Here is a 19,995-nt window from a genome sequence, read left to right on the forward strand (position 1 = left end):
AAGCATACCATTTTGTGGCGTTCAGAGTACTTATTCTATGAAAACGCAATTCAAACAGTGGGTTTACTTATTAACTCTCTCTGCCTTCCCCCAGTATTCACAAGATTCTACTTTCATGCAAACAAGGGCGTCATTATTATCCCTAGTGCCTTGTTCACTGTAGGCACTCAATAAATGTTTACAGATACTCAGAAAGTGTACCGTCCATGGAGATGACTTCCAAAGCATCCCATTCTTTTTATCTCCCTTTCTATCTCTCCTCTATTACCGCTCAGTTTGATCACCCCTGCGGTGTGCACTCTGGTGAGCCCTTCTTCTTCACCTTCCCTCTTCCTCCTGTCTTGGGAAGCCCTGGGCCTCTGCTCTCTCTTGGTTAATGGTTTTTGGGGTTGTTCTAGCTCTATGTCTGACTATATTTTTACTACCTATATTTTTACCACATTGCTCTGTGGTTCTAGGCTTGTTTCCTATTTTTATTCTAATAAAACTTCATGTTCTTTGGACTTAGGGACATGTATCAGTAGTCTTTTCTTGGGGGTAGTCACTTTCAAACATGTTTGGGGCCGGTGAAATGTCTCCACAGATAAAGGTGCTTACTGCCAAGCCTAAAGACACGAATTTGATCCCTGGGACCCGTGTGTTGGAAGGAGAAAGTCATCTTGTCCTTTGACTTCTACACATGCACCATGGCACAGGTGGACGTGTGCACAGACACACACAAGATAAAGAATGTAATGATTTTCTTTTATTAAGGAAAACGTGTTTGAAACCCATTGTTATTTCTCCCATCTGCCCATTGTTTGAAGCATCACACAGTCTCGGGGGTTGCAGAGGCCTCAAAGGTGACCGGGTCTCATCCTGCACTAGCTGTTGGAATCCCTGCTCAGCGGACATATTATCCACTGAGTGGTGTCTGCTAGAAGCAAACAGAGCCATGGGCTCAATGCCAAACAGGAGGGACACGCTCAGGGCTCTGGGTGCTCCAGCGCCTGTCTCTAAACAACTAAAGTGAGAAGGGTGTGGGTGTGCTTCACGGTGTGACAACTCACACATCTGGACTAGATAACCGAGGAAGATGAATTAGTGACCCGAGGCTGACTTTAGCAGGCCATTGGTTGCATGTCCTAGACAAAGTTTCTGTGATTTTAAATCTGTGAACACTAGTTCTGCTTTTTGCCTCACTGCTCCTTTTTGAAGAGGGGCAGGGTTCACTTAGATGTCCCAAATGGCACACCTTTCTATGCTCTGAAAGTGCCCAGGGCAGCATCCAAGTCACAGAGTTTGGGGTTTTCTGAGTGAGTGTTTGGATTAGGAAAAGCACTACATATGTCTCCTACTCAGAGATCCTGAGCACTTGGGGACGGGAAATTGATTCCGAGGTGAAGAGCAGTAGCTGCTCTTCCAAAGGATCTGGGTTCTAGTCAGGATTCCCAGTGCCTACATGGAGGCCCAGAGCCATCTGTGATTCTAGTTCAGGGGATCTGGTGCCCTCTTCAAACTTCTGTGGACACTAGGCATGCATATAGTGCACAGAATATAGGCAGGCAAAATATTCATACACATAAAGTAAAATGAATCTTAGAAGTGCTGAACATCAGACTGGGGGGTATTATGAAGGGCTTATTGGATGAAATGGTAGTGGGTGTCGGGGGTAGAAAAATAAGGAATAACTACCCGGGGCAAAGACCACCTCCCTAGTGACCAGGTAGGCCAAGCTTGGGTAAGATGCTGATTCAGGACCTGTAATGACATTTCTCCTCATTTCCAGGCAGAAAGCCAATCTCAATGCCCTGGATTTCATAGACTGCCATCTAATCCAGTTAGAGGAGGAAGTAGGACTAATGAAATCAAAAGAGGTCTCCAGAGGTGCCCCAGTCATTACAGAGAGCAAGAGCAATTGTTGAGGGAGTCACCTCCCCCACAGCCTGTCTCCTTGCTGTCCATCCTGGATGGTCTCAGGAGCAGCTAGGCCAACTCAGTGATGTGGAATTCATGTTTTTGGGTCAGGGTTACAGACCCAGCAGATATTTTTAGACAGATTCTGATTCTATGTATAAATTCCTTTAATTTCATGAAAAGATAAATTAAAAACGGGACTCTCAGTCCAGAATGGTGAATTCACCCCACCAGTCTCTGGTAGGCAGGGGAGTGTACTGAGGAGGGAAGGCAGAGGAAGGAGGAGGGGGCAGGCTGCTGGAGGGCAGGAGAGAGCAAAACTGTGGATCAACTGCCTATTCAGGCCTGGTCTGGCTTGGCTCACCCTGTTCTTTTCTGTGTGCTCACCCCACAAGCTTGTTTATTTGCTTTCTATTTGGCAGGCCTGCTGGGGCAGCATGGGGCTGACAAGTGGCCCCTCAGTCTGTAGCTCCGTGGTGGCACCAGATCTTGCTTCATTAGGGCTGTAATTGGGGACTGACTTTGAAAGCTCAAAGAGATGCACGGCCATGCACCAGCTCAGACTCAGTACTCAGCCCAGCCCCTGTTCTGTGCCAGCTGCTGCACACCACGTGAGAAGCACGGTGGGAGAAGATGTCCAGCAGACACTCAGCATCAGAGTGGGGTCTGTGGAGATAGGCTGGGCCAATGGCAATCCAAGCTGGCAGCCTCTTAGGTCACCTGTCTCCCCTCCCTACTCTCGACACCTCTGTTGCCCTCCTCCCTACTCCAACCCCTAGATCCCTGGACATGCAAAATGCAACAGCTCCAGCTTGCACTGGCAATTACAAAGCAACCCGGCTGCAGCTGCTGTCCGTGGTGCTGAAAGTGCCCGCTTTCCGGCCAGCCTACCTCTCTCCCCGCCTTGAGCTTTCTTGGTGGGGAACACAGGCTCTTAATTCAATTAGCTGGCCCTGAACCCTCCCCAGGGAGCCTGGAGCGGAAACTGACAAATTCTGTTTAACAAAGACATTTGTCCCCCGCCCGGCCAGGCTTAGGGCTCTGCTCTCCTGTATCCCGCTCATTAGGTATCTAACAAAGTGCGTCCTAAGAAATCTGCTTCCAATCGCTAGTAATTCAGGAGGCTTGATACAATTTTCTGCCTGATAAGGGTGGCTCGCCTGCTGGCAAGCACCATAATGAGCCCTGTGCAGTGGCTCCCTGATCAGCCACTGCTTTGTCATTTCCTGTGGCTGCAGTCGTAGGTTCTTATCTCTTCAGCTGTAGGCTAGGCTCAGACAGCAGGCCTCTTCAAGAGGGCTTGCCTCCCCGTGCATACGGCCAGCCTCATTTGTGGCATTCTGAGAGCCTTTGCAGCTGTGGCAGGTTTGAGCATCTGAGTGGCTCTTCCAGAATCTGGGTCTCACAAACAAGTCCAGGGTCACCGCTCACTACAGTATCCATATGCTCCCTCAGTCTCTAGGCACTTACACTCCCATGTCATGGTTCATGCTGGCCCTGGATACACCCCCACTTTCCCAATTTCCAAGCCACTATCTGAAGCATAACTCAAACCACGCCTCTGGATGACACTTCTCCTGCCCTTTGTATTCTCAAAGTAGCATCTCGCCCTGGATGCTTAATATCACAGGTGAGTCGTTGTTGGAGTGCTTTATTGCTAGGTACAGGTCAGGGGCCGAGTAAGTAGCTAATGAAGTCGTGTGTGTGTGTGTGTGTGTGTGTGTGTGTGTGTGTGTGTGATCTTGGCTGGGCTAGGGATCCGTCTGGCTTGGCTGGAGGACTAGGCTGGAGTGGCCTGATCTTGATTTGGGAAAATTCCTAGGCCAGCTTGCACTTGCTTATAAATTGTTTTTTTCCCCTACAAGCATCTACACTATTTTTTCTTTCTTCTCATGTCTTCAACCAACAAATTATGCATTCAGTTGCAAGGAAAGCAGCACAGAGGAGGCTTCAAACCTCCAGGTTCCTCAGCCTTCCTGGCATCTGACTTAGGACACTATTTCTTGAAGGGCATCGCAGGCTCACATTCTCAAGGCAACAATGGCCCCGAGGCTGCTGATAAATTAGAGATGAGCCCGCATCAGGCTTCCTGAGTTACCTGTGCCTGGAAGCAGCCTTGATCTTGGTCTAAGACTCAGAAGCAAGTTTTTAAATATCTACTTTTTCCATAGCCCCAGCTCTAGTCAGCGTATGTGGGGAAATTTAGCAAATTTGACCTCTGGAGAGATAGATAATCACCTTTCTCATTTCTTCATTCTCAGGAAACTTTCTGTGAGGGCTAAGAGCAGAACAGCTCAGTAGGTAAGGGTGCTTGCCACCAAGACTGAGAACCCAAGTTTGATCCTTAAGGCTCACGTAATGGATGGAGAGAAAGGGAGATGATGACTCCTGCAAGTTGTCCTCCAACCTCCACACGGAGGGTGGACGGGGACACACACACACACACACACACACACACACACACACACACACAAATGTAAGGCGGAAATTGCTGTGAAAATAAATGCAGTGCTGGTGATGTTTATCTTCAGTCCTTGACAAGGCCTTCTGATGTCTGCATGAGCAGAGAGCTGGTGGAGCAGCTGTCAGGAAGGGCAGGTGCTGAGTGATAGATTACAGGGGTTCTGCTATTCCCCTGTCCCAAGGCCCTGCCCCCATCCCTGAACTCAGTATGCTTGTCAGCAGCTCTGGAGAATATGCTGAGAGCTCCATTCCTGGGTGCTTGCACGACCTTGCTCTGGGCTCCCAGTCCAGGCCCCAGCTCCCTCGTCAGCACCTGCTACCTTCCTGAGTTTATAAGATTATAACTCCCTCTACAGATGAGGAAAGGGAAGCTCAGAGAAGACCCAGGATCCAAATCCAGGACTGAAGATGAACAGTGTGTATCATAGACTGAGCATTTGGACTATAGTCATGGATGACTTGGATCCTGAGGTGACAGATAGGTAGAACTCTCTGTGTGTTATAAAATCAACATCTGGAGTGACCTTAAGCCTAGAAAATGGGCTGAGATGACGATGAGGCACTGCAAGCATATTTTTCGCTAAGTTTGAGAGAGCAGAAATACATGAGGGTGGGCTGTCCCCCTCAGGTGTCACAGACTGCATCCCAGACCTCGGTGCCTCTCACTGCCTCAGAAGAATTCAAACAAGCAAACTCTGGCTTCGTGGAAGGGAAGCATGTGTTTAAAAAAGGAGCGATGGTCTTGTGCTACCCAGCAGTGCCAAGGGCATTTCACTGACTTGGAGACATTTTTAAGAGAAGACAGGACAAGAGAAGGTAAACACGAGTGAAGTCTGTGAAAAGTCCATCAGGGAGGAGGACTGGTGCAGGCAGGGGAGGGTGAATGAAGTGCTGTGGAGATGCATACTTGGAATTGCAGCCCACAGAAAGCTGAGGCAGTTGGATCATAAGTCTGAGGCCAGCCTGGGCGATATACACGAAGACTGTTTCAAAAAAGGAAAGCAGTAGATGCCAGGGGGTCTGACATCAACATGGGAGCTGAGTTCCCTGGACATGAGCTCAGGAAGAAGACAGGCCACTGGGAGAAAACACACAGAGGAAGGAAAAGGTTTACAAGTCTCTTTAGAGGGTAGATAGGGGTTCCTGGAAGTGAGGGAACTCCTGTCATGAGAAGCAAGCTAACAAGTCTATAGGACCGTGTCCTGTGTGTGTTTGTGTGTGTGTGTGTGTGTGTGTGTGTGCTTTCTGAGGTAGGCTGTATGGGAAGAGTGACATGGGAGACAAGAGACTGTGGTGTCCGTTTTGTCCTTGGAGCACGCAGCACCAGTGAAGGCAACCAACCCAAGAGTGGTGGAAAGCAGGTGGGAACCCAGGAAGACAGGGTGATGAGTTCTGCTCCACACCTTGCATCTGTGACCCAAGGGCCAGAGCGGTCCTGGTGTAAACACAGGCTTTCTTTTACCACCCACACCTGTCCCTTGCTTCTATACTGTGGATTGGAAAACCCTCCAGACTGCACCTGAGCTGAGGGAACAATGTTGTGAGGAGGGGTGGTACAGAGCTTTCTGTCTCCTGCCTTCTGACTAGGAAGAGTGAGAGCAGAGAGCATGGTGGGGGGCTTCAGGAAAGGCAGCCAGGGGGCAAGCTTGAATGCTGACAGGGGAAGGATGTCTTTTCTGGGCCCATCCTCCGATGATTGTGTTCTCAGAGCTGGATTCTGAGGGTGGGAATAGAGCCTTCCAAAGGACTGACTGACTGAGGCAAGAACTCTGTGACCCAGGATACCGACTGTCTAGGCAGACATGTTTGGTGGGGAAATGAAGGTAATTTTGGCTCAGGATTCCCTTAAGGACAAATCCAAAGCAAGCATACGAGGCTTTCAAAGATTCCTTCAAAGCCTGTTTGATTATATTGTCCTCTGTTTTCTCACTCCAGCCAGCTGACTGACTTTCACTCTGGTTATGAAGGCACCAAGGCACTCCTTTATGTGGTCTCAGTGATTATTCTACTGCCAAGGAAAGGAAGGGGGATTTGAGGACCAACTGGACTGTCTTCCACCTGTCTCTGAGAGCAAGACCTCAAATGCACCTCCTTGTACCAGATTCTAGGCATCTCGTGGGCTCCAAGTCTTTTCCATGTTCTTTAATGTTGCAGGCTGAGGAGGGGTGGCTACACGCCTGAGAAGCCTAACCTCTGCTTGCCTGATGTCCCCCAACACCAGTCGGCCACTAAACCTTGAACCCCAACCCTAAGAGGGGAAATGGCACCATGACCCAGGTGCTTGTGTGGTCCTGCCCTGCCTCACTTACAGGGCGCACTTCATGGCAGAGGCAAGAACAAACCCAATGAACACCTAGTATGCGCACAGGACGAGCTGAGGGAGAGTTGCTCATCTTGGGGTGCACTTCAAAGAGGCTGCCTACAAGCTGGAGGGCACCCTAGATGTGGTGGGGTTATTAAAAGAAGGCACGCTGCCTTGCTCGGAGAAGCCAAGCCTCTTGAGGGGGAATAACACATCCCACTCTTCAAAGAGAAAACACCAGATCAGAAGGAAGAAGCAGGACACCAAAGGTTGATTCCTGTGTGTTTGTGGAGGGGCCGTGGGCTCATCATGGATTCTTAGTGCCTATGGGTCCTCCAAAGTCTCCTTTAACTGGTTTTGTGGAGGAGAGGACCTGGTGTGTGTGTGCGTGTGTGTGCATGTGTGTGTGTGTATGTATGTGTGTGATTGTGTGATTGTATGTGTGATTGTGTGTGTGTGATTGTGTGATTGTATGTGTGATTGTGTGTGTGTGATTGTGTGATTGTATGTGTGATTGTGTGTGTGTGATTGTGTGATTGCGTGTGTATGTGATTGTGTGCGTGTGTGTGCATGTGTGTGTGTATGTATGTGTGTGATTGTGTGATTGTATGTGTGATTGTGTGATTGTATGTGTGATTGTGTGATTGTATGTGTGATTGTGTGTGTGATTGTGTGTATACGTAATTGTGTGCGTGTGTGGTGCATGTGTGTGTGTGATTGTGTGTATACGTAATTGTGTGCGTGTGTGGTGCATGTGTGTGTGTGATTGTGTGTATGTGTGATTGTGTGTATGATTGTGTGTATGTGTGATTGTGTGTGAGATTGTGTGTGTGATTGTGTGTATGTGAATGTGTGTGTCTGATAGTGTGTGTGTGTGTGTTCTAGTTTATGTATCTGCATGTATTTGCTCAGCTCTCTCCTGCACATACAGTTCCAGCTTTAGACAGATCACCAGAGGCAGAAAACGTCTACAGGGAAGTAACACATCAAGGTGACTACACCCTGACACCTCCGCCACTAACAATCCCCAACCTCTGAAGCACAACATCCCAAACCAGAGATAATGCTTGCCAATCACTAAGCGAGCAGGCTGTGCTAGCTGATCAATCTGTCAACATGCCTGCTGGCTGATGACACCATCCATGCAGCCTTGCCAGGGTGCGCTGCAGCCACAGAGAGCAAAGCCAGGAGCACAAGGGGAGACCTGGGAGGCAGGGGATCTCAGTGCGAGGGGAGTGTTTCTATCTCTCAGAGTCAGCGGCTGTGACATGGGGAGGGGCTGCTGTTAAAGGGATTGAGGTCTCTGTCCTGACAAAGCAAGGGGAGAGGATAGGGTGGCAGTGACTGTGGGTGTTCCTGTCCAGGTGGATTTGTTGAGAGAGACCTCTGCTGTCTCCTTTTAGATATCCCACCACTCTCTTGTCCCTGAGCTCTGAGACTGGGTGGTACAGAAATGGTGGGTACATCAGTCTGCATTTACCAGGTGTCTAAGGAATGGAAACACCCAGTCAGAAACTTCTACCCTCAGGCTGGAAGCACTTCCTCTCTATGCCCCTCTTGGCCACATTCGAGGATGTGTTACCCAAGGATGGACTTGTCAGTCGTGTAGGCCAGGTATCCCAAGACACCCTATTACCTCAAGTCCTCTCGGGCAGCTGGAGTGTGCACATGACCTGGTACTTAGTGGTGACTCCTGGAGCTTGTAGGCTGTCCTGAGAGAAATTAATGGGAGGTCCTTATTCTGACTCTGCCATCACTGGCCCATAGGCTGGGCATGGAGAAACAGCATGGACCACAAAGCTGCGGCCTCCTCTAAACATCATGGTGGAGGGATCCAGGCCTCTCACAGCAGCTAAGCTCCAACTTCAGTCAGGGATTGTTTCCTCAGGGATGCCAAACAGCCTTTCTAGGAAGTCTGGATCTTATCACCTGAGGAGTCATGAGGCTGTGTGAGCATCATGAACTGGCATCTGCTCATAAACCTTCGTGTTCATTCTATTCTCCATCTCCTGATCTCTATGAAGGGTAGAACTGTTTCTTATTTCTTCATCTTGTTTAATGCACTATCCCTTAACCCCAGCACAGCCGATGCACATTTAAGGGTGTGTGAGGATAATGATGTTCTTAAGGGGATGGGGATACAGAGAGAAGACTCTTAGATTTACCTGAGGCACCACCTGACTCCATCACCATTCCCAACACTCTTCTTTTAACCCTTAGTGGGAAGATAGCAAAAGAGCCTGTGTCTACACGAAGTGAGGGCAGTGTCCAAAATTAACTGAATTAATGTACCTCGAGGTGCATTATAGCCACAGGGTCATGTGGTGAACTGTTTGACCTGGCCAGTGTCTGTCATGGAGGGGATGCTCCTTAGATCTGTATAACCAGGCAGGATGAAGAGGTGGCCATCACCACTGCAAGGATCTGACAATTATTAGTCCGTTTGCAGCAGCCTTAGCAGTGACATCCCTAAATTGTTCTTCGATGTTGTAGAATCAAAGTGAGTCACTTGGTCACTTCTCAGATGGACTCACCAAGGAACAGCTGAGCTATGGAGAGATCATGTGTATGCCAACACAGGTATGAAAACGTCTGTCATTTCACACGTTTGGATGTGTGTGTACATTATGCATTAAGTGCATGCAAAACAGAGGAGGTGTGTGCACGTGCATATCTGTGCCTGTATGACTGTCCCTGTGTAAACACTCATGTGTGGCTGCATGAACATGTAGACACGTGTAGAACCTCTGTGTACAAATTCTTTTTTTTTTTTGGATGTAATAAGCAAAGGCGAGGTTTATTACGGAGATCTATTACGGGGATTTCCGGGCCAACACGTATCCCGCGCAGGAGACAGAGGTGTCGACCTGTGTACAAATTCTTAGCTGCTGATAGTACTTTTTTTTTCTTCTGGTACACACCTTATCTTGGTCCCCTTTCTTTTCCTTTCTTCTCAGAAATCTGTTACTAAAAGGTTTTTTTTTCTTCCCCACCCCACCTCCAGGGGAAGGGGGATACGGAAGGGGGAGCAAAATCACAAGGCCTAGATCAAAACACTCAGCAGCTAAATGAATTCGGCAGCGTTTTCCCGCATGACTTGGAGGGATAATTTAGTGAGGCGGCCAGCTGGAAGGAAAGGGATTAATTCTGCACTTAGCACAGTTTCAGTGAATAATTCATCACTGGAGACCTTTGTGCCCAGCCTTTGGGCAACAGGGGACATGTCCTACCCACCTGCCTGTTGCCTGTCTGGCCCCACCAGACTCCTGGTCAGGGACACATAGCTCTCTCTCCTTGTGGTTGCAGGGTGCATGTGTCCTGGGGCGAGGCAGAAGGCAGAGGGAGATGGCAAGAGACTGGCAGTAGCAATTGGCAGACCTAGACACTGAGAGGGCCCCAGAAGGCTAAGATACTCTGGGAGAGATGTCACATTTCCCAGCTTCTCCTTTCTTAGGATTTAAAAAACATTTTTAATTGAAAATTTTAGTTATGCATGTATGGTGAGTGAGTGAGTGAGTGTGTGTGTGTGTGAGTGTGAGTGAGTGAGTGTGTGTGTGTGTGTGTGTGTGTGTGTGTGTGTGTGTATGCTCTACCTTTAAATGAGCTCTGGGGATCTACCTCAGGTCGTCAAGCTTGAGTCATCTCTGTAGCCCTGGGTCTTTTGCTTTCTGTGACTCCACTCTCTGGGTTTTCTTGTTCTTGCTTTTGATTGGGTGGTGTGTATATGTGTAGGTTCCATGAGCAGGGACTGAGGGATCTGGAGAGGATGGTAGTGAACCCTGAGTTGAGGAGGGGCCTGGAGGGGGTGGGTGAGGCTTTCACATTGTCATCTCTTCTCAGATACTGTCCTCAGGGTCAACAATGTGGAATTCTCATGGTCTTCGTGGGGAAGGACCTAAAGCCCTGAACTATTCCACAGCTGTTTGACCTGAGAAGCTAGAAAGAGTAGGTTAGCCCATAATCAGCTCTTGAACATTTCCTGGGCTCGGGATCAAACTGTCCACATCCCAGTACCAGAGAGGAAGGAGTAGGAAGCTGTCAGGTACACCAGAGCCATGACCGACATCAAAGCTGGAGTTGGCCTAAGTAGAGCTGGCTGGAGAAGCAGTGGCCACTCACCAGGCATGGATGACCCTGACAATGTTCCTACTTGGATTAAGTTATGGCAAGCGGGATCCTAAAATGGGTCCTCAAGTCCCGACACCTCAATCTTTAGCATTGCCAAATAGAAAGTCATCACTTTGATGGTTCTGTTGCAGACCTTGAGACGCGATGATCCAGTTCTTTTTAAAAGCACAGAGTCTTCTCTGTCTTCTGACAGAAGAGAAAGTCAATTTCAAAGTGTGCTGGGGACTAGCTGTGCCTGCTGGCATCACAGTACAGGGACTGTGGTAAGAAGGCACGTGGGCGGTCTCCAGGAGCTGTGGGCGGTCTCCAGGAGCTGAGGGCACCTTGGCTAGCAGCCAGCAAGAAATATGGGCCACCAGTCCTGCCCTGCAAGGGGCTGGCTCCTGCCTGCACCCCTAGAGAAACTTGGGAATACACTAGTCCTCATATTCTAGAAAAGAATTTAGCCTGTTTACTGAGATTTTGATTACAGCCATGCTAAGCAATATGTACTCCAGAGGCTAGGAAAGGGGTCTCGCTAAACAATGATCCAACAGGAAGGGACCAATCTCCCCTGGAAGGGACCTCCCCTGGAACTTTGACCCCTAGTTAAGCAAGTATGGGTTAGGTTAGGTTTGGGTAGAGAGAAACTTGGGTCTTTGTGGCCTTTTGTTCTTTCCTCTTCCTAATCTTAGCATTCTGCCTGACTTCCCGGGGGTCTCAAATCCCTTCAGAGCTTTCCAACTGAACCAACTGACTCCTTCTTCTCCTTAGCCCCAGGCCCTGAGGATCAGCACCTGTGAAGGACATTGTCACCCACTTAGGGGATTATGGGAGCTGACACATGTCTGACCTTCCCAGGCTACCACGCTTACCTCCGAGGAAAGCAGCTGGAAGGCTAGATTCACTGAGGGGGCTTCTCCGTTGATGGTTTTTAGGTTGGTGTCCTGGGGAGGAGAAGGCGCATTAAGTCCACATGGCCAGGCCAGCTTCAGGCAGGCCTCTGCTCCACCTCTTGTTTTGGCTTCTCCAGGACGAGGGAAGGTGCCAAGGAGTGTGGGTGGGATACCAGAGCTGGCCTTCTGCCTGTTCCTGCCCTACTTCCATGCCGAGCTCTCACTCCATTCAAACCTGACTGGCACCTCCACACTCATCTTTTGGCGGAGCAGAAGTTTCTGCTTGCTGTTATGTCAGAAGTATTTAGGGAAACGGTGGCTCAGAAATAGACAACGATGCTGGTGGCATATGCCTGTAATCCCAGCACTTGGTAAGTGGAGGCAAGAGGGCCGGGAGCTCAGTTACCACTGGCTACGTAGCAAGTCTGAGGCCAGCCTTGGATACCTAAGAACCGGCCTCAAAAAGATAAGGGAAAATAAATGTAAAAGGTGATAAAATAATGATATGATTTCCCCCATATTTTTCTAGTGGGGATTGAACCTTTGGCCTTTTGCAAGCTTACACACTAGGCAAGTACTCTTCCACTGAAGCTGCACCCCAAGCCTCGGTCTGATTTTATTTTATTTTTACTTATTTATTTATTACTTACTTCTTTAAGATCCCCAGGATAGTCTCAAACTCCATCTGTAGCCCAGACAAGCCTCAAAGTTTCCATTTTTAAATTTCACTTCAGAATTTACAGGCCTGTGCCACCAGGTCTGACATTAGTGAGAATTTATTCTAAGTGCTTTATGTAGTTCCTGACCAAATTCCATAGCAATTGTGTGAGCACTCTTCTCTGTGTGTGTGTGTGTGTGTGTGTGTGTGTGTGTATGTATGTATGTATATGTGTGAATGTATGTGTATGTATGTGTGTGTGCATGTGTGTGTGTGCATGTGTGTATATTTGTATGTGTGTATGTGTGTGTATGTGTATGTATGTGTGTGTGCATGTGTATGTGTGTATGTGTGTGTGTGCTCGAGTGTGTGTATGTGACTATGTGTTCATAGATAAGAAAACTGAGGCACAATACTAAGTATTTTTCCCACAGGGAGAAGTATAATCACTTGAAAGCAGGCTCACGGTGAAGCCAGAATTGGAGCTCAGTCCCTCTGTCTCCAGGCCCTGAGTATAAACCTCTGCTTCCTGTGTCCTGGGTGTGTGGACAGAGGTGAAAAATGAGGTCTTGGGAGGTTGTCAACTGTCCCAGGTCCTACAGGAAGGTGGGGTAGGGAAAGCCTTGGACCCTGCCTGGGGAAGCCTGAGCTCTTACTGTTATTCTCCGAGGCCCCAGGTTTGCTTTTCTGGGGGCTCAGCCTGGCTTGTCACCCCAGCTGCACAGCCTTTGGTGCTCCTCACACGTGCAGGCTTCCTTGGGGGGTGCTCTGATAGAAGCTGTTAAGAAGCCACATTTACCTAGATGGTGGTGCCTCACGCCTCTGATCCTAGCACTTGGGGGGGGGCAGAAGCAGACTGATAGCTGAGTTCAAGGCCAGCCTGGTCTACAGAGTGAGCTCCAGGACAGCCAGGGCTGCACAGAGAACCCCTGTCTAGACAAAACTTTCCCCCCAAAAGCTATATTCTGTTCTTTAGGTGTGGCCATGGAGTAGGGGTGGGATGGGGCCCTGTGGGGGACCAACTAATAGTAGGGACTTACAAAGATGGGGAGTCGCTCCACTTGCAGCCCTTTCAAGCCTTTTCCTGTCAACATCTTGCGATATAGATGAGACTTCAGTGGTAACACGGAGACACCCAGGGGCTGGTTGAGGGTCCATGGTTCGCTGCTTTTCACTGTGTGAGGAAGGGCCAAATGAGGTCCTGTCAATGACTACCTGTTCGTACTGCCCCAGCAGATGGGTTTTTAGGTATTACCCAGGCCCCATCCTTGGCTATGGACAGGAAACTCTCTGGGCTCCAAATGACTACTTCCCTGCCTCCTGTTTCCCTTACACGTGCACTCACGCACACACATACACTCACACACACACATACACTCACACACACATGCACACATGCACGCACGTCCGCAGGCATGCACACGCACTTGCATGCACACACACTCTGCATCTTTGGTTCTTCAGAGATTTATCAGCTCAGCATGAACTCTAAACAGATTCTGAACCCATTGGTATTTATCTGGATTGCCCTGACTCTGCCCTCTGGGTGAGTGTGTTCCTCAATTTAGACTATGGGGCTGGACTTGGGATCAGCTGTTTCCTCTGCTGTTTTCCCAGTATACTCTCCCCTCACTGACAGAGACTTATGCTATCCAGGTAGGGATTGGCCTACAAGTCCTGGCCTGTGCTCTGCAGTTACCCTAGGGACTGTCTGTAGTGGGGGCTTCCTGGCTCTTGGAGGCCCTTGGGCAGTCCTTGCAGGAGACCCAAACATCCCTTCACAGGACTGTCCTGATGAATTCTGCCCTGATGGGATACTGGGTACTTACTTGAGGCAGAGGGGTAATACTCCAGCACCAGGGCTGTGTCCTCTGAGAAACTGGTGGCTCCATCTCGGCCTAGGAAGAGGAAGGACTGGTTCCACAAGGGCTGCTCCGGGGGTCCCCCGGGTTTGGACAACTGGAAGAGGGAGAGCAGATGTGGGTCACACTTCTTTCAGATTCAGTTGCACATGTGTCCCTTACTTGCCACAATTGTTTTTCTCAGTTATCAAAAGCCAAAAATAAATAAATAAATAAATAAATAAACAAACAAACAAACAAATACTAGTAAAACTCCTAAATTCTTACATTAGGACAACCACTCAATACCGTGTTCTCATTTCTTTCTGTGTATATTTTATATGTGTGATTATCTTTGGCCCTTTCTTACTTACAATCAAAACCTAAGCATACCCAGAGTCTCAAGAAACTCTCATTACTCATAGCTTTAGTAACTTCAAGGTACTCTGTGTTTGGTGGCATTGACCTATAATTCCAGCACTTGGAAGGTAGAGGCAAGAGGATTGGGAGTTCCTGGATAACTTGGGCCATATAAAGAGTTGGAGGACAACATCAGCTACATCGAGAGTTCGAGGCCAGCCTGGGTTGTCTAAAACTCGAAACAGAACCCACCTTCTTTAGATGATGCTTTGTCCTGTCCAACTGGACAAGGAAAAGTCCTTTTCTTTTCAAGTTCTTAATTTGTGTGTGTGTTTGTAAGTGTGCATGCATATGAGTGTGCATATGTGTGTGTACCATATGTGTGTGTACGAGTGTGCACATGTATGCATGTCTTTGTGCACGCAAGCACACCCACGCCACATTGCATATACAGAGGTCAAAGAACAACTTGCTTGAGTCAGCTCTCTCCATCATGTGTTGGACTTGGGGTAATCAAACTCAGATTGTTAGGGTTGGCAGCAGGTGTCTTAACCCATGGAGACATTTTGCTGTCCCATTTTTTAAAATAAATTTTTATCTATGACAATATTGAGCTGGTTGCTCTTTGCCACATACCTCTGCATCCCAGACTATTCTCTAAGCACGGATACCTGAAGTAATTGTTCAGGGGAAGAATTTTCATGCCCTAGGGTACTTGCTAGATGTGTGTTCTGTTTTCACACACAGCCTTTTTCTGTTCCGTGCAAGTTCCTCTAGCCCCGTTCAGAAGGTCACACGGGTCTTCAGATTTTAAAACCTGGGTTTATATGGCTTCAGGCCACTGGAGACTCAGGTGACTTGAAGGCACTGTCAGGCAGCAGATGGGGCACAGGCATGAAGATGGCTTGGAAGAGGAACATGACAGCATTGACTAATCCCTAAATAAGGTAGACTTTGGGTGGTCTAAAATCCTCAAAAGAAGCAGGGCCAGAGGAGGCTGGAAGGCCAGGCAAAGTGAAAGAGGAGGGAGGGGCTTCTGGTAGAAGAATGACAACAAGTAGAGGTGGCACAGAACTCAGCATGTGTGAAGGACCCTGGAGGCTGGGACTCATGGGAAAGCCCAGAACCCACATAAATAGGAAGGTGGGGTATAGCCTGTACCTCTCAGCATAGAGCCCTGCATGGCCTCAGCCTGGGCTGCCTTGCTCCCAGTGGGTCATGCTGGGAAGGAAGAGCTGTTGCTGTCAGGGGCTATTGGCAATGATGGCAGTGGTCCTACCTTTTGCTTCCTTGGGGTGGTGGGGAATATCAGTATAGATCTACTTCTTTTTTTTTTTTTTAAGATTTATTCATTTATTATATATAAGTACACTGTAGCTGTCTTCAGACACACCAGAAGAGGGCATCGGATCTCTTTACAGATGGTTGTGAGCCACCATGTGGTTGCTGGAAATTGAACTCAGGACCTCTGGAAGAGCAGTCAGGTGCTCTTAACCGCTGAGCCATCTCTACAGCCCTCTAGACCTACTTCTGATGGGGCAGAGCCCTCATGCCTGTCATACTCACAGGCCTGCTCTGGTCCTCAGGAGTCTTGCCCAAGGCTGAGCTGATAATCTTTCCCTGTCCCCAAGGAGATAGTTTGTGGTGAACACAGGGACAGATGTCCCTGAATACTAGATAGTGGCTGGTGTCATAGGCACATCCCTAAGATGTCACGGTGGAAGTTGCCTGGTCAGCAGCCTATGCTGCAGATGCCAGCTGTAAGCTCTGTGGGACTTGGTATTGATTTCTCAGGATTGATCCTCACACTGTGACCCTCCCAGAGTCATTCCCTTCTCCTGGGTATCAGAAGAAGGTAGTCACATTGCCTAGGCTAGTTTCCAGGCCCTGGGGCCCTCAGGGAGGAGGGACCGTGACTTGGTTTTCTGCTGCCTCATTTGTTGCCCCTATCCTGGGAAAGGGTTATTTAATGGATGCTAGCTGTCTGCTTTGGGACTTATTAACAGATCTAAATGGATTCTATACGGCAAGAGGTGGTAAGTGGCTGCCTGCCTAGTGAGGGACAGCCCTTCCCCTGAATGGGTTCCCAGGGTAAGTCTCCCAGGAGAAAGCCCTTCATACCTAGAATTGAGAAGGGTGAATCATACTCATAGTCTCTGTCTCTGTCTCTGTCTCTGTCTCTCTGTCTCTCTGTCTCTCTGTCTCTCTCTCTCTCTCTCTCTCACACACACACACACACACACACACACACACACACACACACACGCACACACAGAGTGCATATAGGACCCAGGGCTAAATAACAATTTGTTATCAGAGCCTTGTGAAAGTAAAGGTGCCATTGGCTGATCTTATGCTGTGCAGGGGTGAGGGGGAAGGGTGAGCATAGGGTAGGCATGGCCTGAAGATGCTAATGGGAAAGGCTATGGTGGGCTTCGGAATTAAGGAATATGATTAACCCTCAGCTGTGATCTTCAGAAAAGCCATTAACCCTCTGCCACTGAGGCAGACCTGCCTTCCCTGGGGATAGAGCCTTTATTCTCTATCCCCTTGTCCCTTACTCCTCCTCCCATTTCCTCTGAAGCCACCCTCACTCTCGCCTGCATCCCCTGCTGTCTGTTCTGCCCAGGCACAGTGGAGTCATGCTGGGAGGAAGAGCTGCTAGCAGCTTGTGCTGGCTGGGGCTTCCAGCAAGCTAGGACCCTTGGCTCCGGGCCCAGGGACCACATCAAGCTTATTGTTTGGATGACAGCAGGTCCCTTCCCCTCTCTGGGATCTAGTTGTTCTGTCAAATGCCATGTACTTCACACTTTGAAAAGCCAGCAGTTTGCAAGGTTGAAGGAGACAACGGGTATTTTGTGGGAAGGCAAAAGTTCAGTTAGACTGAACTCAGCCAGTGTTTCTGGGATGCCAGGACAGACACGTGTAGGGTATTGCAGGGACCATGGGAGAGACATGACTCCACCCCTTCCTTGAGCTTCTCTTCTAAGAGCATAGATGCATGCATGTGAATAAGTGCCTACACACTTCTGTCATCATGTAGTGGCCTGAGCACATTATTGTGGGAGCCACAGGAAGCACCAAGGGCTGAGGTCAAGGCTGGAGGTGACAGAGGACAGATGTAGAGAATGGTGGGTGAGGCTTCCCTGAGGCTGGGTGAGAACTGGAGCAATGAGTGCTGTGGCTGGGTAAACAGCACAGCTAACGGGGCTGGGTCCTGTGTGAGAGAGGATGAGGGGTCAGAGGGAAGCATGGAACTGAGGGAAAGCTGTGCCTTACTTGCTTCTCAGAGAACAACTGAGCAAGACTGGATCAGAGAGGCTGCTGCAATGGTCCAGGCAAGAAAGGCAGCCGCGGACTGGAGAGATGGCTCAGTGGTTAAGAGCACTGACTGCTCTTCCAGAGGTCCTGAGTTCATTTCCCAGCAACCACATGGTAGCTCCCAACAATCTGTAATGGGATCCGATGCCCTCTTCTGGTGTGTCTGAAGACAGCTACAGTGTACTTATATGTAATAAATAAATAAATCTTTTTTAAAAAGTGGGGGGGAGGAGAAGAAAGGCGGCCAGCACTGGCGTGAGTCCAGGGTGATGGGAAACTTGAGAGCTTGGGAAGATGCTTGTAGGGTTGGGACGGAAACAGATGGTGGACACAGGAGCTGTTTTCCTCCTTTGTTTCATTCTTGAGGGTTCTGCCCTAACTCTGCAGGCCGTAGGAGGTGCAGGAGCAGGCAGGTGGGTCCAGCAGGCAAACCTATGTCCTACCAAATGGATCTCTGCCATCCTCGCCAGGCTGGGAGAGGAATGGAACAGACGGGGTGGCCTGGCATATCCTTGCCTTACACCAAAAGGTAGAGCCTTCTTCTCCAGGTGCCTCTTCTCTTCATAGCTACTGGTTTAGACTCTCAGCACATCAGAGCCACACATCCCTCAGTGATTGACTCCAGCAAGTGCTTGTGACCCGATTTTAGCCAAGGAGACCAGAGAGGATTGGTTGGGAGCTTAGTGGGAGGGGTTAGTTATGCGTTTCTTATAATTCAGCCCTTTATTATCCCTTAATCATGTCTGTGCCAGAAACCTGGGCTAAGAGCAGCTAGATGCCCAAGTGGTCATTGCTAGATGTTAGAAGTCATGTCTTTAAAGCCAATCACCATGGCAGCACCTAATGCTATGGCCTCTTGTGATGTAGGGCAGTAGATAGGACATCTAAGTGGGGTTTCTGTGGGGTTCAAGTATCAGGTGCAATGGTAAAGTGGCTTTCAGGTGTGAAGCTCTGAAGGAGACAGAAGGGACTCTTAGCCTGGGCCAGCCTTTTTATTCTAACTGCCTATTGAGGCACGCATGAGTCAATAGGTCTGGAGGAATCCTACAGCCCTGATGTTAATTTGTTGAAGGTCACATAGTTAGCAAGCCACATAGCCAGACTCCAACCTAGGTCTGTTGGATCTGGCAGCCCCTTGCCCAAGCGCTTGTGGAAAACACACAGTGCTCCAAGATGTCAGAGGACCAGCCTTAGGAATTATCTGGTTCGGTCCCTGTCCCATCCACTGCAAAGATGAGTGATGAAGCTCAGAAGGGAGAGGGTAAGGGACTGTGTGATCTCTAGGCCCAGGGAATCTGGCTTGATACCAATATGCCAACATGCCCCTCTCCTGTTCTCCTTGCTGGTTCCTGGGCATCTCTGCACAGGAAATATGCAGCTTTAAACCCCACCCAGCTGCCGTCGAACTAGGTAATGATGTTACCTAGTGTCCTGTTGTTGCCGGGCTCTGGCTTTGAGTGCCACATGTGGGAGAAACACGGGGGAAGTCTGTAGTGAGGAGTGCCTACCGCCCCCACTCATGTGGAGTTAGGCAGTAGTGGTAGCCAGTGGTCAAGCCTGGAGAGGCTCACTCATTAAAGCAGGCAGTACCTCCTGCCTCTTGGGACAGCTGCTGATCGGCTCATAATTTTCTGTGCAAATGCAGGGCCATGTGTGAGATGACTCTGGGGAAATCAGGCTGAGGATTGGTTAGGGTTTGAAGCTGTTCCTATGATCCCCCTTTATCCCACCCTTCCCTGCCTACCATCACTCCTGCCTGTGTCTGAGCCTTCTTTAAATGTCTTTTAAATGAAAGCTGGGGCTCCAACAGAGTGTCTTGTTCTAATTTTAGCGGGCAGATGACAGGAGGGACTTCCAAGAACACCTTGTCTTCCAAGCCTCCTCCATCACGTGCAGCAAAGCTCTCAGTGGAGCAGTCGTAGACAGTCAACCTGACCACTTCCCAGGCCCAGCCATGACCTGTGTATCTCTTCTCCAGCATATTTAAATGTATGCCTCCATGTCCATTCCCAACATACACTACGTTTTGGGTTATACTATATACTATGCTACATAGATGGTTTCACTGCCCTGGACTGACACTTTCATATCAAAACATCAAGACCAATGGGCCAGCAAAATGGCTCAGTGCTGCAGAGGCTTGCTGTCAAG

The 19,995-nt window shown here is 49.1% G+C and overlaps 1 protein-coding gene across 16 annotated transcripts in view; it reads right to left on the reverse strand.

The window, feature by feature from the left end:
• Ccdc33 (coiled-coil domain containing 33) overlaps window positions 1-19,995 on the reverse strand; it is a 98,676-nt gene that overhangs the window by 29,998 nt on the left and 48,683 nt on the right. For all 16 annotated transcript variants that reach the window (XR_005487820.2, XR_005487821.2, XR_005487819.2 and 13 more), the window contains 3 exons: window positions 14,152-14,281; window positions 13,363-13,496; window positions 11,644-11,715 (listed from right to left, as the gene is read on the reverse strand). Coding sequence is in view for 13 of the 16 variants with exons in the window: in XM_063265488.1 (XP_063121558.1) it covers window positions 11,644-11,715; window positions 13,363-13,496; window positions 14,152-14,281 (336 nt within the window). In the remaining 3 variants the exon portion in view is untranslated. The remainder of the gene's footprint in view (window positions 1-11,643; window positions 11,716-13,362; window positions 13,497-14,151; window positions 14,282-19,995) is intronic.

The sequence above is a fragment of the Rattus norvegicus genome, chromosome 8 (genome assembly GCF_036323735.1).
Source record: "Rattus norvegicus strain BN/NHsdMcwi chromosome 8, GRCr8, whole genome shotgun sequence".
NCBI lineage: Eukaryota > Metazoa > Chordata > Mammalia > Rodentia > Muridae > Rattus > Rattus norvegicus.